General features: G+C 39.7%; 1 protein-coding gene across 3 annotated transcripts in view; it reads right to left on the reverse strand.

Moving 5' to 3' along the window:
* Nucleotides 1–27,531, reverse strand: part of TANC2 (tetratricopeptide repeat, ankyrin repeat and coiled-coil containing 2) — a 324,057-nt gene that overhangs the window by 31,569 nt on the left and 264,957 nt on the right. For all 3 annotated transcript variants that reach the window (XM_065896563.1, XM_065896562.1, XM_065896561.1), the window contains one exon: nt 5,651–5,759. In XM_065896563.1, coding sequence (XP_065752635.1) covers nt 5,651–5,759 — 109 coding nt within the window. The remainder of the gene's footprint in view (nt 1–5,650; nt 5,760–27,531) is intronic.

The raw sequence follows: 27,531 nt of genomic DNA on the forward strand, positions 1-27,531 counted from the left end.
TATATTCTTGCCTCTTTTGTCATGGATTAATTGACTATATAAGTGTGGGTTCATTTTTGGGTTCTCTGTTCTGTTCCGTTGATCTATGTGTCTGTTCTTGTGCCGGTACCATACTGTTTTGATTACTGTAGCTTTGTAGTATAGTTTGAAACCAGGGAGCATGATACCTCCAGCTTTGTTCTTCTTTCTCAGGATTGCTTTTGTTATTCAGGGTCTTTTGCATTTCCACACAAATTTTAGAATTATTTGTTCTAATTCTGTGAAAAATGCCTTTCATGTTTTGACAGAGATTGCACTGAATCTGTAGATTGCCTTGGGTAGTGTGGTCATTTGAACAATATTAATTCTTCCAATCCATGAGTATGGTATATCTTTCCATTTGTTTGTGTAGTTTTCGATTTCTTTCATCAGTGTCTTATAGTTTTCTGGGTAGAAGTGTTTTACTGCTTTAGTTAGATATATTCCTAGGTATTTTATTTTTTTTGATGCAATTGTAAATGGGATTGTTTTCTTAAGTTCTCTTTCCAATAGTTTGTTATTAGTGTATAGAAATACAACAGGTATCTGTTTATTAATTTTGTGTCCTGCAACTTTACTGAATTAACTGATTAGTTCCAATGGTTTTGGGTAGCATCTTTAGGATTTTCTATATATAGTATCATGTCACCTGCAAACAGTGACAATTTTACATCTTCCTTTCCAATTTGGATGCCTTTTATTTCTTTACCTTCTCTGATTGTTGTGGCTAGGACTTCCAATCTATGTTGAATAAAAGTGGTGAGAGTGGGTATCCTTGTCTTGTTCCTGATCTTAGAGGAAATGCTTTCAGCTTTTCATCACTGAGGATGATGTTGGCTATGGACTTGCCATATACGACTTTTATTATGTTGAAGTATGTTCCCTCTGTATACTCTGTTGAGACTTTTTATTATAAATCGATGTTGAGTTTTGGCAAAAGCTTTTTCTGCATCTACTGAGATAATCATATGATTTTTATCCTTTATTTTGTTAATGTGGTGTAAGATGTTGATTGATTTGCAGATATTGAACCATCCTTGCATCCCTAGGATAAATCCCACTTGATCATGGTGTATGATCCTTTTTATATTATGTATTATTGAATTCGGGTTACTAATATTTCGTTGAGAACTTCTGTATCTATGTTTATCAGTGATCTGGGCTTGTCAGTTTCTTTCTTTGCGGTGTCTATGTCTGGTTTTGGTATCAGGGTGATGCTGGCCACACAGAATGAATTTGGAAGTGCTCCTTCCTCTTCAAGTTTTTGGAACAGTTTGAGAAGAATAGGCATTAACTCTTTAAATGTTTGGTAGAATTCACCTGTGAAGCTGTCTGGTCCTGGACTTCTGTTTGTTGGGAGTTTTTTTTTTTTAATTATTGATTCAATTTTCAATTTCATTACTGGTAATCAATTTGTTCATATTTTCTATTTCTTCCTTATTTAGTCTTGGGAGATTGTAAGTTCCTAGGAACTTATCTTTTTCTTCAGGTTATCCGTTTTATTGGTGTACAATTGTTTGTAGTAATCTCTTATGCTCCTTTGTATTTCTGTGGTTATTTGTTATAACTTCTCTTTCATTTTTGATTTTATTTATTTGGGCCCTCTCTTTTTCTTCATGAGTCTGGCTAAACATTTATCAATTTTGTTTGTTTTTTCGAAGAAGCAGCTCTTGATTTCATTGATCTTTTCTATTTTGTCTATTCATTTATTTTTGCTCTGATCTTTAAGATTTCTTTTCTTCTACTAACTTTGGGTTTTGTTTGTTCTTTTTTTTCCCAGTTCCTTTACGTGTAAGGTTAGATTGTTTGAGATTTTTCCTGTTTCCCGAGGTAGGCTTCTATCACTATAAACTTCTCTCTTAGACTTGCTTTTGCTGCATCCCATAGACTCTGGATCATTGTGTTTCCATTTTCATTTATCTCTAGATATTTTTTGATTTCCTCTTTGATTTCCTCAGTGACTCACTGGTTGTTTAGTAGTGTGTTGTTTGGAGTTCACGTGTTTGTGTTTTTTTTTTTTTTTTTTTTGCGGTATGTGGGCCTCTCACTGTTGTGGCCTCTCCTGTTTCAGAGCACAGGCTCCAGACACACAGGCTCAGAGGCCATGGCCCTTGGGCCCAGCCACTCCATGGCATGTGGGATCCTCCTGGACCGGGGCACGAACCCGTGTCCCCTGCATTGGCAGGTGGACTCTCAACCACTGCGCCACCAGGGAAGGCCCCTTGTTTGTGTTTTTTGTAGTTTTTTTCCTTATAGTTGATTTGTACTCTCATACTACTGTGGTCAAAAAAGATGCCTGATATAATTCAATCTTCTTAAATTTATTGAGAACTGTTTGTGGAATAGCATGTGCTCTATTCTAGAGAATGTTCCATGTGCACTTGAAGAAAGTGTGTGTTCTGCTGTTTTTGGATGAAACGTTCTGTACATATCTATTAATTCCATAATTGTCATTTAAGCCCAGTGTTTCTTAGTTCATTTTCTGTCTGGATGATCTGTCCATTGATATGAGTGGGGTATTAAGTCCCCTACTATTATTATATTACTGTCAATTTCTCCCTTTATGTTTGTTAAAATTTGCTTTATGTATTTACGTGCTACTATGCATCCATATTTACAATTGTTACATATTCTTGTTGGATTGATCCCTTTACTCCTTTATCATTATGTATCATTGATCCCTTTATCATTATCATTGATCCCTTTACCCTTCTTTGCTAGTCCTTGTTTTAAAGTCTATTTTGTATAAGTAATGCCAGCCCAACTTTCTTTTTGTTTCCATTTGCATGGAATACCTTTTTCTATCCCCTTACTTTCAGTCTGTGTATCTTTGATCTGAAGTGAGTCTCTTGTAGGCAGCATATATACGGGCCTTTTTTTTTTTTTTTTCAGTCCATTTAGCCACTCTATTCCTGCAGCTCTTTGGGGAGTAATTACCAAAAGTAATCTCCACTGGCCTTCAAAGCCAAATGCTCTGGGGACTCATCTTCCCGGTGCAGGACACCCAGGCTGGGGAGTCCGATGAGGGACTCAGACCTCTCACTCCTTTGGGAGAACTGAAGACATGTCCACACAAAAACCTGAACACTAACATTGTAAGTGTACTAAATGCCAATGAGTTATTCACTTTAATATGTCTAATTTTATTTTTAAAAAATAAAAAGAGGAAAAAAAACCCTGTATGCTATGTTCATAGCAGCGTTATTCACAACAGCCAAAAGTGGAAACAACTGAAATGTGCAACTAGCGAATGGATAAACAAAAAGGAGTATTATTTGGCAATAAGAAGGAATCAAGTACTGATACATGCTACAACATGGATGAACCCTAAAATCATCATGCTAAGTGAAAGAAGCCAGACATAGACAACCATGGATTGTATGATTCCATTTATACTAGATGTCCAGAAGAGTCAAACTTATAGACAGTAGATTAGTGGTTGCCAGGGGTTGGGGGAAGCTCATGGGGAGTGACTTCAAATGGACACAAGGTTTATTTTTAAGGTGATGGAAATGTACTAATAGTGGTAATAATTACACAACTCTGTAAATATACCAAATATCCAGAATTACAGACATTCAACCTCATATTTTTAAGGTGATTAATGATATCATATGTAATTTTTCATGAACAAAGATAAAATAAGGGAAATTTAAAACTAATTGGAAAGAAATATGAATTGGACTATATGTCATTGCTGATTGGCAGTTCTAAGTGGCGCTGAGTCTAAGCACTGAGTCTGTCTTTGCCTTTTCATGACCCTCAGCTGATAGGAAGTGAGAATTCTGGCAGTCTGAGAGAAGCTTAAGTCTATCAACAGGGAGCACGCTGCATTTAAAGGACCCTGAACACTGCAGCATCAGGAAAACGATGGTCCGAGTCCACATTCTTCAGCTTGCAGTCATGTCATCACCACATGCTATACACCCAAGTATTTATGGCCTGAATCACACACGGAGCCAGTCTTATCTCAGGCAACCATGTTGTCTGCAGCAACATAAGATAAAACTGTGTCAGTGACAGGAGTGTATGGTTTAAGTGTAGGTCTCTATGACAGGCTGGTGGTTGCCAGAGAGGAGGGGGTTGTGGGGAGGATGAAGTAGGTGAAGGGATCAAGAGGTACAAACGTCTGGTTATAAAATAAATAAGCCATGGGGATATACAAAAATAAATAAATGTAGGTCTCCCTGTAGTGGATAAAGTCACAGGGGATCAAATGAAACTTCATATCATTTATCTGTTTCATGTGGTATTTATTTTATGGTGCAGGGCATAAAGACAGGCATCATCTTCATTGCATCTGATCCTAGGCAGAGGGTGATGACAAATGTTCAAGCGTTTAAAGCAGTGATGCTTAATATGTAAGTTACTTTCCTGTCTAATTGAAGGATACTCATCTTACAGTTTGTAGAAGTAGCAGATACTTTTTGGTCCACTTGAAATTGGAATGAGACACCTTGCCCGTTAAAAGAGTCTCATTCTATTCCCATTAAGTAAGGTCATTTTTGGTAGAGTGATTTATTAATAAGACAATTATGATTCAAATAAAGGACTTCTCACTGTGGGTTTTACTTCTGTCCATCTGATGAAAAGGCTTCTCTAGCTGTGTACTTATATACTGGGAAGAATTTGCTAGGCTCTTGCAGTTGCCCTTAATGCCATTTTTCTCTCTGAAGAGAAGAGAACTGTTTTATCTTCAACAGTATCTCTTGGGGGAAGTCCAAGCCAGAGGACTATTTAAGATTTCTGTATTTCTCAATCTGGAAGCAGCAAAAGTGGTCTGAAGAGATTGTGGGGATTGTAGGTGGCAGATGAAATAGCAAGCTGTGGGCTAGGAAAATCAGGAAAACAAATTTCTTCCTTGACTTCTGTCCTTTGCCCCACAACTGATATCTAGACAATAAATTCCTTGAGATTAGGGGCTGTATATTTTTGGTTTGTGTATCCCTAGTACCTAGTACAATGCCTCAGTAAGCACTGAATAAACAAATGAATGCATACAAGCACAAACAGATGAATTACGTGCCCTTCTCTGGGTCCTCCACTCCAGCCGTGTGGATGTTGGGACAGGGAGGCTGATGCTTGGAGTCCTTAAAAGTTTTGAAACTACTGCGAAAAACTGGGATTATAATTTGAAGAGGGAATGGGGGAAGTAGCTTAAAGGAAGGTTATAGTTGGTTCTAGACAAAGAGTTTGAAAATCACAGCACCAGGAATATTAAAATCTTCACTAAAACAACTATGAGAACACTGAGACAGTAAACTGCTCTCAGCGATTTTTTTTAGACATTGTGAAAACCTGCAACTAATGCTACAACGTGACTCTTCTCAGGAGATGGTGGGTCATATATGGAGTACACATGTGTATGTGTATATGCTTCTTACCTAAATGATTATACATGTACCTTTCCTGAAAAGCCTAGCAATCCACTAAACTGGGAGATGACAAATGTGGCTTTCTTTCAAAGTCCTAGGGAGGAACAGGTCAGAAATTTTAGGAGATGGACCAATTTTGCAACAAACTGATTTCAGAAAGCAGGGGCCACACTGACATAACAGTAGCTTCATACACACAGTGTTAAGGAAAGCCTGATGGAAATGGAAAGAAAAACACCTCCAACTTCTTTAATTACCTTAAAAATGTGTGCTTTGAGGATGTGATGTCCCAGTTCAATTGTCTGCTGTCGGTTTAGTTTTCCCTCTTGGCGGGAAAACCAGAAGGCAAGTAATGTGTGACCACTCCTGCCAAAAAAAAAAGACCCATTTTAGAAAATTTAATGCTCCATTTCTCCTTTGGGTGGACCACTGTTCAGGTCTAGCCATACCTCCAATGAAACTCTGTCTCATTCAACCAGTTTCTTAGGGAAGGGCACCTGCTATTGGGCAAATAACGGGTAGTGAACGGTTCCTAGCTTTTACCGGTCCTTTACCCAAATCACATGTGTGAATATCACAGAATGTCATTTCTAGTTGGCTTACACCCATCCCACACATAGATGGCATTAAAAGATCCATTTTTATTTTCTGTCTCTGTCAACTCCTCTTATTTCACCCATGCTTTAAAAGTCAGGATCCTGCTTCCTCAGGATCTCAGTTTTGGTCCTAGTGTGTCTTCTGGATTTAGCTCATCCATCCTCAGCGCCTTTGCCACCACCTAAACCCTATTATCTTTTTCTCTATCTAGATGTTTCAGCTTTAGATCAATATACATCAACTGTCTACTGGATTTCTCTACCTAGAGGTCCTATAGTACCTTAAACTCAACATGTCCCAAACTGGATTAACAACCTCTTCCCCAAGTGAAGTCTTCTCTGATCAGCCTCTACCAAGCCTCTATCCTTTCTCTCTAACATTTTCTCCCAGCCGAGAACACAGCACTCTGTCTTTGGTGCAATCATCATCGGTTGTATATGCCTTTAGTACAGTGTCTACCACACTATTACATGCTCTCTCCTCTACTAGACTGTAGGTTTCCTGATGGCATCATTCTCACCCCCCATCTCCTCGTCAACAGATCCCCAATCTGCTCATGAAAGAGAAAACCCTTTTCTCTGCCTCTTCATGTTGTCTTATCTGCCCAGGATGCTCAGTACTGCCACAGCCCTCCTGTAATCACGTGGTCAGCTGGCCTGACGACAAAGCCAACAAAAAGGCCAAGCTAAGAAACTGCTGAAAAATAGAGCCTGAGTCCTGACTGTACAGCATCAGAAGCGGCCCTAATTTTGGACTGCTAGTTATATGAAGTGATAAATTTCTTTATTGTTTAATCCATTTGAGTTGATGTTTCCTATTTCTTCCAGCTCAAAGCATACTAATAATATATGCCTTTAAGTGTGAATGTATATATGTATATGTGTAGGTATGTAAGGTATGTGCATACATACAGGATTGTGTATGTGTATTTTTATTTACATTTATGACAGAAATCCCGAGTTGTTTATACTCTCCACAGTGCCAAACATTGTGTATTGCACATAAAAATTCTCAATAAAATTTTTTGGGGGGCTTCCCTGGTGGTGCAGTGGTTAAGAATACGCCTGCCAATGCAGGAGACACGGGTTTGAGCCCTGGTCTGGGAAGATCCCACATGCCACAGAGTAACTAAGCCAGTGTACTACAAATAGTGAGCCCGTGCTCTAGAGCTCACATGCCACAACTACTGAAGCCCACACGCCTAGAGCCTGTGCTCCGCAACAAGAGAAGCCACTGCAGCGAGAAGCCTACGCACAGCAATGAAGAGTAGCCTCCACTTGCCGCAACTAGAGAAAGCCCGCGCACAGCAACGAAGACCCAACACAGCCAAAACTAAAACAAATAAATAGATAAATTTATTAAAAAAAATTTTTTTGGAAGCAAGATCAGACATTAAAGAAAGGATACTGGGTCACCTTTGGGCTGTGCCTTCTTACCACATTTGCTGTAGTCTGTAGGAACTGTGACACTTAGAACTGTCTCTCTACTCCCCAACCAGGTTAGTGTCAGCGGAGTTTTCTATGCTACTGACAACACAACTCTTTTACTCCTTTCACTTCAAGTGTCATAGAGGAGGAAAATCAAACTATTATCTCAGTTTCAAGCCTAATGAATTAATCAAACAGAAGGAAAAACAGCAAGTGAATTTTTGTTGGTGACTCTTCACTGAGAAGAGGCCCAAATGTCTACTGGAAGATTTTCTCTCATATTTAACACTGGCTACTCTGCCAGGTTTAACATTTGAAGATGTCTAATACTGAAGTCTGAAAAACAAACATATCCTTCCTTCCTTCTTCCTTTCCTTCCCCCCTTCCTCCCTCCCTTTTTTTTAAGCTTCAGTAAAGAACTTGGAGAACAGAGGATGGGACAGTTCCCATCTTAGGTAGGAATCATCCTGTAAAACTTTAAAAAGAATTTCTACCATGTTCTAACCTTCGGCTTCATAGAATTTCTGAATTCTAGTGGATACCAGGTCATCTTACTTGATCAGATAAGACTAACCATAAAGGAAAGAAAGTTATTTAATTGAGAGAATGTCTCAGACAACTGTATCTTGTATGGAATCATCAGTGTCATCTGAAGATATGAGCCCACGGTTGTTTCACACTCACAAAATCTAGAAATTGCTACTGAACTTTTATATATCCCTTGAAAGCCCAATGTAGTTGGTAGGCTATTTTAACAGAAGTTAATGAGAACCATTTCTAAAAGTTCCCTATCTCAAGTTCTCAAAATCCTAACCAGTTATTAACAATGAAATTATTGTAGCCTCCCTGGTGTAAGAATTATTACATTAAGCGTCTCATCCGTGGCTGTACATAGTGACTAGAACTCCTGAATACGATCCACCACTTACACTTCAGGCCATTAATGAGAATCCATGCCGGTGAGAAATAAGGATAAAGCTCATGGCTGACAAGGATATGAATTGTCAGACACAGAACTGACTTGCCCTAGTGCATTTACGTTACTACCGTGACTAGGACACCCTGGGAAGACGCTTCCATCTCTCTAGTGTGCATTTCAGCCAGCTATAGAGGACAGTGCTTGCTTTTGTTATTGTTGGTCAGGCACTGAGGAGAAACAGCAAGCCATATGGCTCAAGGAAAAGATGAAGGTGACAACACTAGTTTATTTCTTTTTGGATACAAGCATATTACATTATTCATAAAAGAATGATTCTGATCAGTTCACTGGACTCAAAGCTTATGGCGTTTAAGACACAAAAGGTAAAACAGCAATTTCCATTACATGCTGGCATTTCCATTTGTACCTTACTATTTTTTAACACCTTTATTGGAATATAATTGCCTTACAATGATGTGTCAGTTTCTGTTGTATAATAAAGTGAATCAGCTATACATATACATATATCCCCATTTCTCCTCCCTCTTGTGTCTCCCTTCCACCCTCCCTTTCCCACCCCTCGAGGTGGACACAAAGCACCGAGCTGATCGCCCTGTGCTATGCGGCTGCTTCCCACTAGCTATCTGTTTTACATTTGGTAGTATATATATATCCATGCCATTCTCTCACTTCGTCTCAGCTTACCCTTCACCCTCCCTGTGTCCTCAAGTCTATTCTCTACATCTGTGTCTTTATTCCTGTCCTGCCCTTAGGCTCAGCAGAACCTTTTTTTTTTTTTTTTTTTTAAGATTCTATATATATGTGTTAGCATATGCTATTTGTTTTTCTCTTTCTGACTTACGTCATTCTGTATGACAGTCTCTAGGTCCATCCACCTCACTACAAATAACTCAATTTCGTTTCTTTTTATGGCTGAGTGATATTCCATTGTATATATGTGCCACATCTTTATGCATTTATCTGTCGACGGACACTTAGGTTGCTTCCATGTCCTGGCTATTGCAGATACAGCTGCAATGAACAATGTGGTACATGACTCTTTCTGAATTATGGTTTTCTCAGGGTATATGCCCAGTAGTGGGATTGCTGGGTCGTATGGTAGTTCTATTTTTAGTTTTTTAAGGAACCTCTATACTGTTCTCCGTAGTGGCTGTATCAATTTACATTTCCACCAACAGTGCAAGAGGGTTCCCTCTTCTCCACACCCTCTCCAGCATTTATTGTTTGTAGAGTTTTTGATGATGGCCATTCTGACAGGTGTGAGGTGATACCTCATTGTAGTTTTGATTTGCATTTCTCTAATGATTAGTGATGTTGAACATTCTTTCATGTGTTTGTTGGCAATCTGTATATCTTCTTTGGAGAAATGTCTTAGGTTTTCTGCCCATTTTTGGATTGGGTTGTTTTTTTGTTTTGTTTTGTTCTTTATTTATTTGCGGTATGCGGGCCTCTCACTGTTGTGGCCTCTCCCGTTGTGGAGCACAGGCTCCGGACTCGCAGGCTCAGTGGCCATGGCTCACGGGCCCAGCCGCTCCGTGGCATGTGGGATCTTCCCGGACCGGGGCACGAACCCGCGTCCGCTGCATCGGCAGGCAGACTCTCAACCACTGCACCACCAGGGAAGCCCGGGTTGTTTGTTTTTTTGATATTGAGCTGCATGAGCTGTTTGTATATTTTGGGGATTAATCCTTTGTCAGTTGCTTCCTTTGCAAATATTTTCTCCCATTCTGAGGGTTGTCTTTTCGTCTTGTTTATGGTTTCCTTTGCTGTGCAAAAGCTTTTAAGTTTCATTAGCTCCCATTTGTTTATTTTTATTTCCATTTCTCTAGCAGGTGGGTCAAAAAGGATCTTGCTGTGATTTATGTCACAGAGTGTTCTGCCTATGTTTTCCTCTAAGAGTTTTATAGTGTCTGGCCTTACATTTACGTCTTTAATCCATTTTGAGTTTATTTTTGTGTATGGTGTTAGGGAGTGTTCTAATTTCATTCTTTCACATGCAGCTGTCCAGTTTTCCCAGCACCACTTATTGAAGAGGCTATCTTTTCTCCATTGTATCTTCTTGCCTCCTTTATCAAAGATAAGGTGACCATATGTGCGTGGGTTTATCTCTGGGCTTTCTATCCTGTTCCATTGATCTATATTTCTGTTTCCGTGCCAGTATCATACTGTCTTGCTGACTGTAGCTTTGTAGTATAGTCTGAAGTCAGGGAGCCTGGTTCCTCCAGATCCATTTTTCTTTCTCAAGATTGCTTTGGCTATTTGGGGTCTTTTGTGTTTCCATACAAATTGTGAAATTTTTTGTTCTAGTTCTGTGAAAAATGCCATTGATAGTTTGATAGGGATTGTACTGAATCTGTAGATTGCTTTGGGTAGTACAGTCATTTTCACAATGTTGATTCTTCCAACCAAGAACATGGTATAGCTCACCATCTGTTTCTATCATCTTTAATTCCTTTCATCAGTGTCTTATAGTTTTCTGCATACAGGTCTTTTGTCTCCTTAGGTAGGTTTATTCCTAGATATTTTATTCTTTTTGTTGCAATGGTAAATGGGAGTGTTTCTTTAATATCTCTTTCAGATTTTTCATCATTAGTGTATAGGAATGCAAGAGATTTCTGTGCATTAATTTTGTATCCTGCTACTCTTACCAAATTCATTGATTAGCTCTAGTAGTTTTCTGGTACCATCTTTAGGATTCTCTATGTATAGTATCATGTCATCTGCAAACATTGACAGTTTTACTTCTTCTTTTCCTATTTGGATTCCTTTTATCTCTTTGCTGTCTCTGATTGCTGTGGCTAAAACTTCCCAAACTATGTTGAATAATAGTGGTGAGAGTAGGCAACCATGTCTTGTTCCTGATCTTAGTGGAAATGGTTTCAGTTTTTCACCACTGAGAATGATGCTGGCTGTGGGTCTGTCATATATGGCCTTCATTATGTTGAGGTAATTTCCCTATATGCCTACTTTCTGGAGGGTTTTTTATCATAAATCGGTGTTGGATTTTGTCAAAAGCTTTTTCTGCATCTATTAAGATGATCATATGGTTCTCCTTCAATTTGTTAATATGGTGTATCACATCGATTGATTTGCATATATTGAAGAATCCTTGCATTCCTGTGATAAACCCCACTTGACCAAGATGTATGATCCTTTTAATGTGCTGTTGGATTCTGTTTGCTAGTATTTTCTTGAGGATTTTTGCATCTATGTTCATCAGTGATATTGGCCTGTAGTTTTCTCTTTTAGTGACGTCTCTGTCTGGTTTTGGTATCAGGGTGATGGTGGTCTCATAGAATGAGTTTGGGAGTGTACCTCCCTCTGCTATATTTTGGAAGAGTTTGAGAAAGATATGTGTTAGCTATTCTCTAAATGTGTGAGAGAATTCGCCTGTGAAGCCATCTTTTAAAAATTTTTTAAATCACAGTCTCAATTTCAGTGCTTCTGATTGGTCTGTTTCTATTTTCTATTTCTTCCTGGTTCAGTCTCGGAAGGTTGTGCTTTTCTAAGAATTTGTCCATGTCTTCCAGGTTGTCCATTTTATTGGCATATAGTTGCTTGTAATAATCTCTCATGATCCTTTGTATTTCTGCAGTGGCAGTTGTTAATTCTCCTTTTTCATTTCTAATTCTATTTGAGTCTTTTCCCTTTTTTTCTTGATGAGTCTGGCTAATAGTTTATCAATTTTGCTTACCTTCTCAAAGAGCCAGGTTTTAGTTTTACTGATCTTTGCTATCATTTCCTTCATTTCTTTTTCATTTATTTCTGATCTGATCTTTATGATTTCTTTCCTTCTGCTAAGTTTGACGTGTTTTTGTCCTTCTCTCTCTAATTGCTTTAGGTGTAAGGTTAGGTTGCTTATTTGAGATGTTTCTTGTTTCTTGAGGTAGGATTGTATTGCTATAAACTTCCCTCTTAAAACTGCTTTTGCTGCATCCCATAGGTTGTGGGTCGTCGTGTTTTTGTTGTCTTTTGTCTCTAGGTATTTTTTGATTTTCTCTTTGATTTCTTCAGTGATCTCTTGGTTATTTAGTAGTGTATTGTTTAGCCTCCATGTGTTTGTATTTTTTACAGGTTTTTTCCCCTGTAATTGATATCCAGTCTTATAGTGTTGTGGTCAGAAAAGATACTTGATATAATTTCAAATTTCTTAAAGTTACCAAGGCTTGATTTGTGACCCAAGATATAATCCTGGAGAATGGTCCATGAGCACTTGAGAAGAAAGTGTATTCTGTTGTTTTTGGATGGAATGTCCTCTAAATATCAATTACGTCCATCTTGTTGAATGTGTCATTTAAAGCTTGTGTTTCCTTATTTATTTTCTTTTTGGATGATCTGTCCACTGGTGAAAGTGAGGTGTTAAAGTCCCCTATTATGACTGTGCTACTGTCGATTTCCCCTTTTATGGCTGTTAGGATTTGCCTTATGTATTGAGGTGCTCCTATGTTGGGTGCATAAATATTTACAATTGTTATATTTTCTTCTTGGATTGATCCCTTGATCATTCTGTAGTGGCCTTCTTTGTCTCTTGTAATAGTCTTTATTTTAAAGTTTATTTTGTCTGATATGAGAACTGCTGCTCCAGGTTTCTTTTGATTTCCATTTGCATGGAATATCTTTTTCCATCCCCTCACTTTCAGTCTGTATGTGTCCCTAGGTCTGAAGTGGGTCTCCTGTAGACAGCATATATATGGATCTTATTTTTGTATCCATTCAGCCAGTCTATATCTTTTGGTTGGAGCATTTAATCCATTTACCTTTAAGGTAATTATCGATATGTATGTTCCTATTACCATTTTCTTAATTGTCTTGGGTTTGTTATTGTAGGCCTTTTCCTTCTCTTGTGTTTCCTGCCTAGAGAAGTTCCTTTAGCATTTGTTGTAAAGTGGGTTTGGTGGTGCTGAATTCTCTTAGCTTTTGCTTGTCTGTAAAGGTTTTAATTTCTCTGTCGAATCTGAATGGGATCCTTGCTGGGTAGAGTAATCTTGGTTGTAGGTTTTTCCCTTTCATCACTTTAAATATGTCCTGCGACTCCCTTCTGGCTTGCAGAGTTTCTGCTGAAAGATCAGCTGTTAACTTTATGGGGGTTCCCTTGTATGTTATTTGTTGCTTTTCCCTTGCTGCTTTTAATATTTTGTCTTTGCATTTAATTTTTTATAGTTTGATTAATATGTGTCTTGGCATGCTTCTCCTTGGATTTATCCTGTATGGGACTCTCTGCACTTCCTGGACTTGATTGACTATCTCCTTTCCCATATTAGGGAAGTTTTCAACTATAATCTTTTCAAATATTTTCTCAGTCCCTTTCTTTTTCTCTTCTTCTTCTGGGACCCCTATAATTCAAATATTGGTTCGTTTAATGTTGTCTCAGAGGTCTCTGAGACGGTGCTCAATTCTTTTCATTCTTTTTTCTTTATTCTGCTCTTATGTAGTTATTTCCACTATTTTATCTTCCAGGTTACTTATCCATTCTTCTGCCTCAGTTATTCTGCTATTGATTCCTTCTAGAGAACTTTTAATTTCATTTATTGTGTTGTTCATCATTGTTTGTTTCCTCTTTAGTTCTGCTAGGTCCTTGTTAAATGTTTCTTGTATTTTCTCCATTCTATTTCCGAGATTCTGGATGGTCTTTACTATCATTACTCTGAATTCTTTTTCAGGTAGACTGCCTATTTCCTCTTCATTTGTTTGGTCTGGTGGGTTTTTACTTTGCTCCTTCATCTGCTGTGTATTTCTTTGTCTTCTCATTTTGCTTAATGTACTGTGTTTGGTGTCTCCTTTTCAGAGGCTGCAGGTTTGTAGTTCCTGTTGTTTTTGGTGTCTGCCCCCAGTGGGTAAGGTTGGTTCTGTGGGTTGTGTAGGCTTCCTGGTGGAGTGGACTAGCGCCTGTGTTCTGGTGGATGAGGCTGGATCTTGTCTTTCTGGTGGGCAGGACCACGTCTGGTGGTGTGTTTTGGGGTATCTGTGAACTTACTATGATTTTAGGCAGTTCTCTGCTAATGGGTGGGGTTGTGTTCCTGTCTTGCTAATTGTTTGGCATGGGGTGTCCAGTACTGTAGCTTGCTGGTTGTTGTGTGTAGCTGGGTCTAAGCGTTGAGATCGAGATCTCTGGGAGAGCTCTCGCCCATTGATATTACAAGGGGACAAGAGGCTTCTGGTGGACCAATGTCCTGAACTCAGCTCTCCCATCTCAGAGGCTCAGGTCTGACACCTGGCCGGAGAACCAAGACCCTGTCAGCCACTTGGCTCAGAAGAAAAAAAAGAAAAATAAATAAAGTTATTAAAATAAAAAAATTAAAAAGTAATAAAAAAGAAAAGAAAGAAGAGAGCAACGAAACCAAAAAACAAATCCACCAATGGTAACAAGTGCTAAAAACTATACTTAAAAAAAAAAAAATGGACAGACAGAACCCTAGCACAAATGGTAAAAGAAAGCTATACAGACAAAATCACACAAATAAGCATACACATACACACTCACAAAAAGAGAAAAAGGAAAAAATATATATATATAAAGGAAGAAAGCAACCAAATCAATAAACAAATCTGCCAATGATCATCAGCTGTAAATACTAAACTAAGATAAACATAAAACTAGAAATGAATTAGATTCAGAAAGCAAACGCCAAGTCTACAGTTGCTCCCAAAGTCCACTGCCTCAATTTTGGGATGATTCATTGTCTATTCAGGTATTCTACAGATGCAGGGTACATCAAGTTGATTGTGGAGATTTAATCTGCTGCTACTGAGGCTACATAGAGAGATTTCCCTTTCTCTTCTTTGTTCACACAGCTCCTGGGGTTCAGCTTTGGATTTGGCCCCGCCTCTGCGTGTAGGTCGCCTGAAGGCGTCTTTTTGGAAGTCTGAGGTCTTCTGCCAGCGTTCAGTAGGTGTTCTGTAGGAGTTGTTCCACATGTAGATGTATTTTTGATGTATTTGTGGGGAGGAAGGCAATCTCCATATCTTACTCGTCCACCACCTTGAAGGTCCCTCCCCTGTACCTTACTATTCTGACAAAATATGATGTCACTGGCTAATCCATAGTCTGAATGTGCCTATATGTGGAGTTGTCTACATTTATGTCTATTTTTCTTATTATTTGCTCACTCCCAAACCTTTTTTTTTTAAGAATACAACATTTGAACATTTATTTAACGTTCTTTTATACTTATTTAGGGCTATAAATTTCAAATATGACACTTTTAATTTTTTGTTTACATCCCTCTCACTGAAGATGGCAAGTGTTAACCAAAACAAGTCCCTGCAAAGTCACATGACCAAGGGCTTGGCTACAAGAAAGAACAAAGAATTAAAGTCCATGATGTAATTTACCAGACAATGATACAGAGATGAGTTTGCAAGAAGCTAGCATTCTGGCTGGAGTGGTGGATGGAGCAGAGTGGGCACTGATTGTGGTATGTGTTACAAAGAAGTACAAATATAAAATACATTACTATGAGTCCATTTCTGAAAATAAACATGAACCAGGCAATATGCTGTTTCATATATATCATTTCATTTACTTCCCACAGAACCACAAATAAGTAAATATCATTATCCCCATTTTACAGATATTAGATATAAAAATCAGAGAAGGGAAGTGACTCCACTAAGACAGCACAGTACGTGACAAAACCCAGATTCCATCCCAGGTCTATCTGATTACCAAGCTTGTGCTCTGAACCTCTTGACTGCTACTGAGTTCCTGAAATTAAATGTAACAGTGATTCTGAGGAGAGAGAGGGAATTGAAAGTCTTCCTGCAAGAGAAATCCTTTGTCTCTGGGTCCTGGAAGTTTGAGTGTGATGCTGATAGGCAGGAAAATAGGAAACTGGGGAAAGGCGTAGAAGATGGAGGGAACAGAATGAATGAACATATAAAGGCAAAGTTTTACAATCCCAGAGGATGTAGGGGGAGAAACAAGTCAACTGCTTTGGCTTCCCAGGAAAGTTAAGATTCTGGGCTGAGGAGTCGGTATTCAACACCACAGGCAACAGGGAGGCACAACCTTATTCCTTTTGACTCCTAGCCTCACCATTCTCTAAGATCACCAGGAGCCTCTTAATTGGTTTTCTTTTAGCCTCTGATCTTTTTCTTTCTTTTCTCCCTCCAGCTTTAGGTCTTATGGACTATTTTCCTTGAAACTGTCTTTTTTCTTGACATCTGTGACACTACCTTGGCACTTTTCCTTTCCTTCGGTTACATTAACTTCTTTGCTCTATTCCCCATTCACTCTTCTTTCGCAGGTAGCCCTCCCCTCGACTCCTGGCTTCAGCTCTCACTGCAACAGCATCTCTAGCACTGAGATTTCCTTTGCTTCTCTAGCTGCCTGCTGATCCCTCTACCTCCAAATGACCTGTCAAACGATGCTGTTTGAAGCTGAAGTCTTCCCTTAAAACCAAATCCCCTTAAGAGTTCTTTATTTTTAAAAAATACTTCCAGTCACTCAGGCATAACATCAGCTGCTGTTTTTCTCCCCACTTTGCATCGTCTCTCTTGGATAATTGCAATCCACTCATTCTCTCCACTGCCTCCTTCCTGGCCCACACAGAAACCTGATCAAAATGCACCTCAAAATTCTTCAATGGCTTTATATTTCCTTCTGTACATAATCTAATAAACTCCTTAGCATGGTATTCAAAGGCTCTCCATAATTTGTTCCTCATTTATCTGTCTCTGTCTTTACCTCCTTACCTTGTACTTCTAATTCCAGACAGAGTAACTCATTCTAGAGTTTCAAACATGCTTTCCCTCTGCCTGGAATTCTCTTCTCTGTTTAGTTCATCAGGCAAACTACTTCTCATTCTTCAAGTCTCAGTCCACACCATCTCCTCTGTGCAGCCTTCCCTGGTGCCCCCAGATGGACTCAGGGATTCTTTCCTTTAGGCTCTGTTGTACCTGGTACACATCCCCATCACTGCACCAACTGCAGCACTCCCTCTCTGTCTGCATGTCGGTCTTCCCACTAGACTGTACTGAGGACGGAAGCTACGTTTTTTCACATACGTACGACCTGCTAATAGGAGTAAATAGCTGCAGAATGAATAATAATCCCTTACATTTATAAACTACTTCATAATTTTTGAAATACTACAAATACTACAACACTTATATTCTCCTGTACACCTATACTACATTATTTCTCCTAATACGGTAGAAAATTGACTGAAACTCAGAAAGATTGAAGGACAGATCCTAGCTCACGTTGCTCAGATGTAAAAGAGATGAGATGAGAACCCAAGGTCTTCTGAAACCTTGTTCCACTGCCACACTGACAAGATTAGGAACTGGTTTTTATTTCTGGGCAAATTTGTATGAAAAAGTTGACCAACGTAAAGAACAATATGTTCATTTTTACAGTGTACAATCTGAATTCTTACAATTAAAATCAGCAACTGTTAATTTTGACATTTTTCGATTAGCATTTTGGGAGAGAGTAGTTAAGAAATAGAGACAGCCCTAGTCACTGTGACATTTTACGCATGACTGAACACAACTATGTTTTCCCCTATAATTAAAGATGATGGTGATCAAAATAAACATTAATGTGGGTTCATATGTGGTTATAAAGACCAATGGGGGGTGGCAGTGGTGAGGGCAGAAGAAGTATTTCCACATAGCTTATATAATGAGGTCACCTTGTGATTCAGTCACCCTGTGGACTCCATCCCTGAAAGAAAGTCAAATCCCAGTTCTGTCACTTACAAGCTTTATAGCCTTGAATAAGCTTTCTAACCTCTCTGTAAGACAGGGATAGTAACACCTGTCTCTCAGGACTGTGGTGCGAATTAAGTGAGAGATATTAAGTAAAATGTATTTTATATTTCTTTTATATCCTCCATAGTAACTAACACACTGCTGGACTAAAGGAATGAATGTTAACCATAAAAGACTTTAAACATATTAAAAGATGACTGACTGTGTGCTCAAACAGAACTTTAATCTTTAACGTATGCAGCAGGGTGAAATGCAGTACCCTATCCTTAACTCCAATCTTTGCCCCTCCACACCTAACCCCACTACCTTTACAGCCAGAAAGGAAATCCATGGATCAGGGGAAAATGACTGGGGATGGATGTCATTCACTGTTAGTCACCGCAGGAAAACTTGGTAGTGTAACTTCAGGCAGAGAGTGGGGATAAGGACAGAGCTAACCAGTCCCTAAGAAATAAGGTAAAAGTTAAGCTAACAGGAGGAATATTAACCTCTCATGTAGATCAGAGGTTTTCAGGAGGATATAAACCTTACATTCAAGATATATTTGCTTTGCGATATTTTAGGAGAGAATCAATCACGTATCAGAGTTAAAGATTCTTCCCCCCAGAACTGTCTCCTCTCCCCTCTCCTGACAAAACGCAGGGAAGGGCGTATCCAGAATAACAGAAGGTAGATCCAATCTCCATTCCATCTGTAGGCATCAGCAGCCCCTCGATAAGGATAACGGGAGACAAGTGATACTCACCCTTGGACAACTATAGGTTATAAGACAGTGAGGAACTGCCCTTACCTGATGCCCCTGTACCACAAGAGTTCAGAACTATGGAATTTTTTCAGACAAAATCTCTTTCTAAGGCAAGACTACCCTCTAGGGCATCCCTACCCTCTGCCCATTTACCGGTTTGGAAGTTTCATAACAGTTGTTATACATAAAATATACAATGGAACTATGTTTTTCTAATAGATTTTCACTTAGCACACAAGGGAGATAGTTAATCTTAAAGTTTCTATTTGTAGTACTGAAACACACTAACAAATGGACTCAAATATTTCCAGCATGGATGTTTTCTCCATTGTTCTAGCCAGAGTCACTAATGTGTAGTCACATAGATTTCATCAGCTCTGGTGATGACAAACTTGATATACAACACTATAGTGTTTCAGAGAAATAACACTTAAGTGTTCTGATATTCTTCTATGTGGTGCTCAGATGTGATAAAGTGGTACAGGGACAGCCAGCTGGCGAGGAACTGCTTACAACCTAAAGCCTATCCTAGCTATCTTATAATGTGGGCTGAAATAACATGTGCTGCTGTGGAATGTCTTTATATTATAGAGGTACTTGTGGGGAATTATTTAGGGAGACCTAGTGAGATTAGAATTATGGGGCAGAGAAGGATATCTGTCTGCAAAAGGTCTGCGCTCCCATCCACAGTCGAGAGTTGTTGGGAAGCAGTTACTTTGCCAGGTACCTTGCGTTCACATTCGAGTGGGGTCACTTGACAGTTCTGGCTAATGGAATACAGGCAGAAATTATATTCATTACTTCAGACCTAACCCGGAAAAATCTTCTCCTTTGATTTCCATGACCTTACTTTCTCTTGTTTCTCTAATATTACTCTTGTAAATTATTTGGCTCACCATTTTCTTCTAGCATTTAAATACAACTACTCTGATATGAACCTATTTATGAAACAGAAATAGACTCAAAGACATAGAGAACAGACTTGTGGTTGCCAAGGGGGAGGGGGTTGAGGGAGGGATGGAGTGGGAGGCTGGGGTTTGCAGATGTAAACTATTATGTATAGAATGGATGAACAACAAGGTATTACTGTTATAGCACAGGGAACTATATTCAATATCCTATGATAAACCATAATGGAAAAGAATACAAAAAAAAAGAATATGTGTGTGTGTGTGTGTGTGTATATTTGTGTGTATATATACATATATATATATATAAATCACTTTGCTGTACAGCAGAAACTAACACAACATTGTAAAACAAATATATGTCAATAAAAAAATATATCTATTCTGTTTTCATGCTTCCAAACTTCCTGCTTTATACTCTTAACCTGGGTGATCTTGTTAAGTTCTATGGCTTCTACTGTCAGTTATTTGCTGATAACTCTGCAGTCCATAACCTCATGCCTTCAACTTTCTCTTTTCCTGTTTTCCAAGGTCACATTTCTACATATATTTGTTCATCTTCCCTTGGAGGCAATACATTACAAACATGCCAAAAATAGGATGTCACCTCTCCCCATAAGCCTGTTCTTCCTCCTGCCTTTGTTCATGCTAAAACCCTTTCTCCTTTCAGAATGTTCTATGCTGGTCAGTAGCTTCACTATTTTCCATCATTGAAGATAAGTTCTGAAGTCATTTTTGATCCCTCCACCCTTACCTCCCATACACACAAAAAAAGACCAAGTGCTTCTGAGTATCTCCAAAATGTCTACCTTGCTCTCTGTTCTCACATTACAGGCCTTAGTGTTTCTCGAAACCTCATAACTAGTATCCTGACCTGCAGTCTCTCCTCTTCTTCAACCCATCTTCTATATGCTACTTGTCAGAGCTATTTTGCACATTATCAGAGTTATATGATCGCTGTCTCCTCTTTCTCACAAAATTATAGACTCCCTGTTATCTAGAGAATAAACTGTAAAGTCTTAAACCTGGCATTCAAGACTTTTTTCCTAGTGACACTTGCTATCATTCTCTCTGACCATATGTCTTATTTTCTAATTGTGGCTTCTCACAATTCCCCAAGGGCACTTCACGTCTTCACACTTGTTTTTGTCCCTGCCATTATGTTTTCTAGCCTGCTTACAGCGCTCTCCTGTGCCAATGCTGCTGAACGGAATCAACTCATCCTTCAAGGCTGAACCTGACTGTCACTTACTCTGCAAAGTATTTTCTCTTTGTCTAGGTCCCTATGGTACTCAGTACTATGGCACTGTCATTGGTTGCTATGTGTCTGGCGTTCCCCTAGAAGGTCATGGCTCTAGTGTGGGGGTGTCTCAGTCACCTAAGTTTCTCTAGTACCTAGCAGAGTCCTTGGTGTAGAGTAAAAGTTCAATAAATGTTTCATGAATGAATAAATGCCACGCAGATGCGTTCATGGAAAAACAACACAGGGACTTCCAGACCCACTGTCTAATGCACTACCCGATTCAACCTTGAATTGGCAGGCATCTCTGGTGTCACGGATCAACTGTGAAATGAGTGTGACCATGACTCAAATACTGACCGTACACTGACAATCCTGATCTTTTTCATCTCTCATCTTAAAATCCTGCCTGCAGTTAAACTGTGGTGGTTGCTGCCTTATAGTCTGCTTATTGCAAATGACACCCACATCTTTACAAAAATGCTCGCCTCTATCCTCAGCTTTTCAGTTAGTAACTGCTCTGGCATGTTCTTTTTGTGGCTTTCTCATGGAATCGGAATACAAAATACATCTCTAGTCAGCTTGTCTTACTGTTTCATATTCAACGCGGAGATGGAAGCGCTAACGATAAGGAGGCTATAAGTAAAGCGTGCCCAAGATGTACCTTTGTAGAAATGGGTGGAACAGCATAATTTCTTTTTAAACATAGAACTTGGATAGAAATTTGCTGCTTTCTCCCGCTATGCCTCACAATTTCCTCCTGTGCTTCTGTTCTGTTAATGCATCACTGGCCCTAGGAAAACGGACGCTGTCTGCCTCTGCTGTGCCAGTGAAGCCTTTAGGCAGTTGGCAGGGCTTCATGAGGCAGCAGAGCTGTGACGCCATTGAACTGCCACAGTTTGAAACGCCAACAACAGGCACAGGAAGATGGATCACTTCTTCTTCCTCCACGTTCCTCAGCTCTTCCTTTGTACCTCCAGCACAGCACTCGGCCTTAAATTATAGCTGGTTATAAATATGTCTATTAAAACCGCTATCCTGTAAGTCGCGGTACACAGATCTGTCTTACTTGTATTTGTATCCGCTGTAGTGCTTAACACAGAGCCTTGAATATGTTCCCTAACAAACGTTCACTGGGTGTGTGCCGAAATGCATGCCTTCACTTTCTACTGACGTGCAGGAGCAGCGAAACGAAACTACTTAACTGTGGGAAGAGTTCCTCAAATTCTTCCAGTTGCAAGCTTAAAGTTAGTACCACTTACCACTTCTTTGTTCACTCATTAATTCATTATTTAACAAAATATTTGCTGAGTGCTGACTGTGTGCCAGCCACTCTATTAATTAGGAAGACCAAGGTGAGCGTGATAGGAAGGTTCCTATCCTCATGGAGCTCACTCATATTCTAGACGGGAAAGTGGACAATAAACAAGTATTCACAGACAATAAATTAATAAAAGACTAGAAAGTAAAAAGGTTCTATGTTAAAGCCAGGAAGGACTTTCTTAGATAAGGTGACACGTGGAAGTCTTAGGAGGTGGCCATTAGGCTGAGACCTGAAGGAGTGAGGGATCTTGCCGTGTGACGAGGGAAAGTGAGCTCCGGATGGAGTGAACTATTAAGTGCAAAGAGCCGGGGTGGAAAAGAGCTTAGCAAGTTCTAGGAACTGGTAGATGACCATTTATGACCAGAAAATTGTGAGTAAGAGGGAGAACAAATGAACTTAATTAGAGAGGGTAGGCAGAAGCTATCTTTGTAATACAGGGCTTTGAAGGATCTGGCTTTGATTTTATTCTAATCACAACAAGAAGCCATTGCAGAATTTTCAGGAGGAGGTTACATAGGGTGTGGTCAGTAGAGTTGGAAATAAGTGGATACTTACAAGTAAAATTTGGGTGGTAGAACCAAGTGAGTATGCTGATGGCTATAGTGACTACATGTCTCACAGCTGTGGGTTCTTATGGTTGAGTGAATAGAAGGCTATTAGTGTTGATTTTACCAAATGTGGAGAATCAGCTGCTTTTGAAAGTCTAGAGACAGCCGAGTAAGTTGCTCCGCTCACAAAAAAAGAAAATGTGCTGTCATATCCCACTAAGCTGGCAGTAACTCATTCTGATTGCTGTGCCATGAATCTTGGTTTGACAATCTAGGAAAGCCTGTGGGATTCCCATCTTTTCATTCAGCCAGTGTTGCTTCAGAGACTCATTAACAGGACAAATTAGCCTCTATTTCCTAGGCTACTTTCAGTACCAAAAATTTCCCTGCTCTACTTTTTCTTCTTTTTTTTTTTTTTTTTTTGCAGTATGCGGGCCTTTCACTGTTGTGGCCTCTCCCGTTGTGGAGCACAGGCTCCGGACACGCAGGCTCAGTGGCCATGGCTCACGGGCCCAGCTGCTCCGCGGCACGTGGGATCTTCCCGGACTGGGGCACGAACCCGTGTCCCCTGCATCTGCAGGCGGACTCTCAACCACTGCACCACCAGGGAAGCCCTCCCTGCTCTACTTCTTACGTGAAGTTGCTTTAACCCGTATTTGCTACACCTTAAAAAAGCAATATATATATAAAATTTAAATATATAAAGCAATATTATGTTTGTAGCAAAATCAAATATAGGAGAGTACAAGACCCTTCTGTGTTTTCGTTAGCTGACTCTTCTGCATGCCTGCCAAGTCATAAAATGATGCTCTCTCTCCATCTTCTAAGCAGAACTACTTCTCTGTATATTTATTAACTTAGCAAACTTCACATGAGTTTTTATGACAGTAAAAATAAGTAGTTCTCAGTTTTAAATAGGTGTGGAGAAAAATTCTGATTACCAGCTTTCCCCAAACTTAATTTTGGACTTGGAAAAGGAAAAAAAATATGTTATAGTTGTACATCTCTGAAGACACGAGAGTTTTAACAATGGGGACAATTTACCTATTTGATAGATGTGGGTTCCATGATTTATGCTGAGAGAAACAAATTTGTAAAGTTTAAGGACATCATGCCTGGGGAAACTGGACATATTCCCAGATATACATTAGATTTCATGTAATATCTTCCTTGCATTATATTACAAAACCATGACCCTGGGTCACTAGAATAATAGATATTCCATTATTATTTTGAGTCTCAAATTTATTCTTGATGCCAATAGGGAGTTAGAAAATGGTTTAGATAATAAGGACAAAATATTTATTGCAAATTAGACAAATCCCCCCAATTATTATAGATTAGTGAAATCTCTCCATGAAAATCACATATCGAAATCACGACACCAGAAGACTGACTTCCCCTTAGTGGTAGAAAAGAATTAGGAGTGAAGCAGATCTGGACCCAGAACAGTGATTAGAGAGCTAATATTTCTAGGCAGGTAAGGTCATCTACTAAGGGACATGTACTAGCAAAAGGTGTTTGGTACACCTCTCCTCTCTCTGCATTAACTCTGCCAAACCTCCTAAAGGCTGATGTAGTTCCAGAAGGCTTTTTTTTTCTTAGCATGATCTATCACTTCTCTGAATTCTTTCCTAATGCTTTTAGAAAGCAAAATCCATCTGCCAGTTCAAGGGGGTGTTGTGGGAGCCTGCAATGGCTGAGGAGCAGTAATCTCAAGTTTGTGCTTCAGTGAGGGTAAGGTTAAGCGTCGTTCTGCCTGGAGGCTCCTGTTTGGATTAAAAAAACAAACAGGGCTTCCCTGGTGGCACAGTGGTTGAGAGTCCGCCTGCCGATGCAGGGGACACGGTGTTCGTGCCCCGGTCTGGGAAGATCCCACATGCCGCGGAGCGGCTGGGCCCGTGAGCCGTGGCCGCTGAGCCTGCGCGTCTGGAGCCTGTGCTGCGCAACGGGAAAGGCCACAGCAGTGAGAGGCCCGCGTACCGCAAAAACAAAACAAAACAAAACAAAAACAAATAAAACCACCACAACCCTGCAACTCACCATTTTGTGGTCATTTCAGACTTACGTATTCTTTAAGAAGCCAGGCTGTACAAGTTCCTGACACAGAATTAGTTTTCCTTTATAGGGAGAATGGCCTCTTTTTTTTTTCCCTTTGACAAACTGCTTCTACTCTGACACTATGCTTTGTGACATGGATTTTGGAGCACCCAGTCTCCAATGTGTAATTTGCTAACATGGCCAAAATAATTAAGAAAAATCTTAAAGAACATTTATTGTAAGATATCAACTCTGGCCACAAGGAATTGAGTAAGTCCTCAACTGTCCTCACAGGTACAGTTAGGACTTGAGTAGCCTTTTCCCTTTTCCACCCACTATAAATCTGCTACTCTTAGTTTGAGGAAATCAGGCCAGCTCAAATTAGGCTTCCAAATCAAACCTCACTGGTTCTACAGCTTAAGACTCGTTAAAGTTTACAACAGGCTTCCTGCGTTTTATTCAAACAGTTAAAAATAAGGCAGCTGAGTCTTTGAATCTCTATGTCAAAATCTTACATGTATATACACATCAAAATGTTGATCTGAGAGCTGTTCTTAGGGAAGGGGAGGCTAATACCATGAAAACAGAGATAACAGGAAAGAAACAGGAAAAAAAAGAGTGGGGATTCATTCAGGGCTAGCCTAAAGCTATGTAGAAATATTAGGCAGTAATTGGACAGCACCACAAGGCTGGTGGCCCCAACTGTCTACTCTACCAGCCTCACATTTCCACTATCAAAGTCATTAATAGGTTGGATTATAAAGGCTGGTGACTTCTCTTAAATGCCTTACTTAAAATACGCAAGTTGCATTTAATGTTTTCTACTTCCCTGTTAAGAGCATAACAACAGAGATTAGTTTATTAGATTAGTGAGTTAATCTGATAGCTCAGTGGCTGAGGGAATAACATATAAGAAAGATTAGTTTCAGAGTATGACAGAATATGACAGTGATGAATAGTGGGAAATAGAAGGCAGAATAAGGTGGTGAGGTCTAAGGCTTATGAGTGCTTCAAGGGGCAAACTTTTGTCTAGAATGTAAATCTAAAATCTTAGAAGTTTTGATGTAATAAAAGATTTTGCAGTGATACTTTGCTCACAGTTTGATAAACACCAACATGCGTATATATACAAATACCAAGCCAAGAAAAGGTAGCTATAACTCATTTCTTTCTGTGACAGACGTGTATGCAACCTTAGGTCACTCTTTCTGGGATGTCAACTGTCTGCCCTGATTCTGGGACAAAAGGAAGTCTGATACTTAAAATAAGGAAAACTCTATCTCAGCTGCTGCACTGACCTCCAGCTCTGCTTTTTCCTCTTTCTAGCACCATCCTCAGATTACTGACTCTCTTCACTTAGCAGAAGTACCTCCCTGGGTGGCCTATTTCTGATGAAGGTCAACTACTTTTTGGCTTCAGTAGAATATTCTCATCGGTGTCTAATTCCCTAATAAGGTCAGTAAGTTCAGGGTGAAGACGTGAGTGTTGAAAGCCCAGGAAAACGGACTAGAAGAGATGTTCTGTAGCTTCTGAAAGTTCTCCTTACACAGAGTTATGCATGTCAGGCACTGGCCTACATAATGTGACTTCAGAGGCACTGAGTTAGTCTTCCCTGGTCTACTGAACCACATTAGATGTTCTACAGAGAAGCTGGAGATGAAGTGGAGAACAGAGTGGGAAACAATGTACAGGAAATAGAGGCTGAAGCCATAATGGCAAACCCTGCCTGGAGAGAGTCCTGCTAATCAGACTCGCCTACAATGGAAAGCAATTACAGCCAGTTTCTTTGAAAGGCCAGCCTGGGCTTTGCCAGTGACATTAAATTCTTAGTGAATTTCCATCTCATTGACCCAGGGGGCCTCGAGCTCTGAGATCAATACCTTAGTAACAAAGCTGGTGCCAGACAGTGCTGGGAAGAAGGCTGGATTCCAACTGAGATGAAACGTGTAAGAAAGCTTTTTTGATAATGCCTGGTCCTGTTTACTCTCTGCCATTAAGTGATATATGATGATCCCTCAGCAGCCCTGAGTGTTATTCAATCACCAGGGAACAGATACACAGCATTTGAAGTTAGAAGTGTTTGCTCTCCTTGTCCCAGTGCATCAGCCTCTTGCCAAAATGATTCTAGTTAATAAACAATGTTGAGAAGGTAAGCCTGTAGAGCCATGATATGGCTGCATAAATACCATCATTTTCCCTTTGAAAGTCTGAGGGTTTTATGTGTTGTAAGGATACTGTTAATTCAGCGTTCGTCTGGCTCCCTTGGACCTCAGTTCTCAATCCTCTGAGACGTTCCAGGATAAGAGAGCAGATCAGCCAGCAAAGTTCCTCTGGAAACTGATTTCAGTGTTCATTAGGCAATTCTAGATTGGTCTCTTTTTTTTAACTATGTCGTTGCCAACTCTGTGTACCAACATCAGCAGCAGTACTAGTGGGATTTACAATAAAATTCTCTTGGGAATGGCATACAACTCATAGAAGAGACTCAGACCCAGGGTTTTTAAAAAAAATCTTGTGCCCCCAGATGCGGATAGCAGAAGACTCCTGCTGCCTATCCAATTAGCCACAGGATTTAGTTAAGGTGCACCTGAAAGGTCTATTACTGCAAAGAGAGAGGAGGACAAGGAACATCCCCTGACCACCTTCTCCGTA

The sequence above is a fragment of the Phocoena phocoena genome, chromosome 19 (assembly GCF_963924675.1).
Source record: "Phocoena phocoena chromosome 19, mPhoPho1.1, whole genome shotgun sequence".
Classification (NCBI taxonomy): domain Eukaryota; kingdom Metazoa; phylum Chordata; class Mammalia; order Artiodactyla; family Phocoenidae; genus Phocoena; species Phocoena phocoena.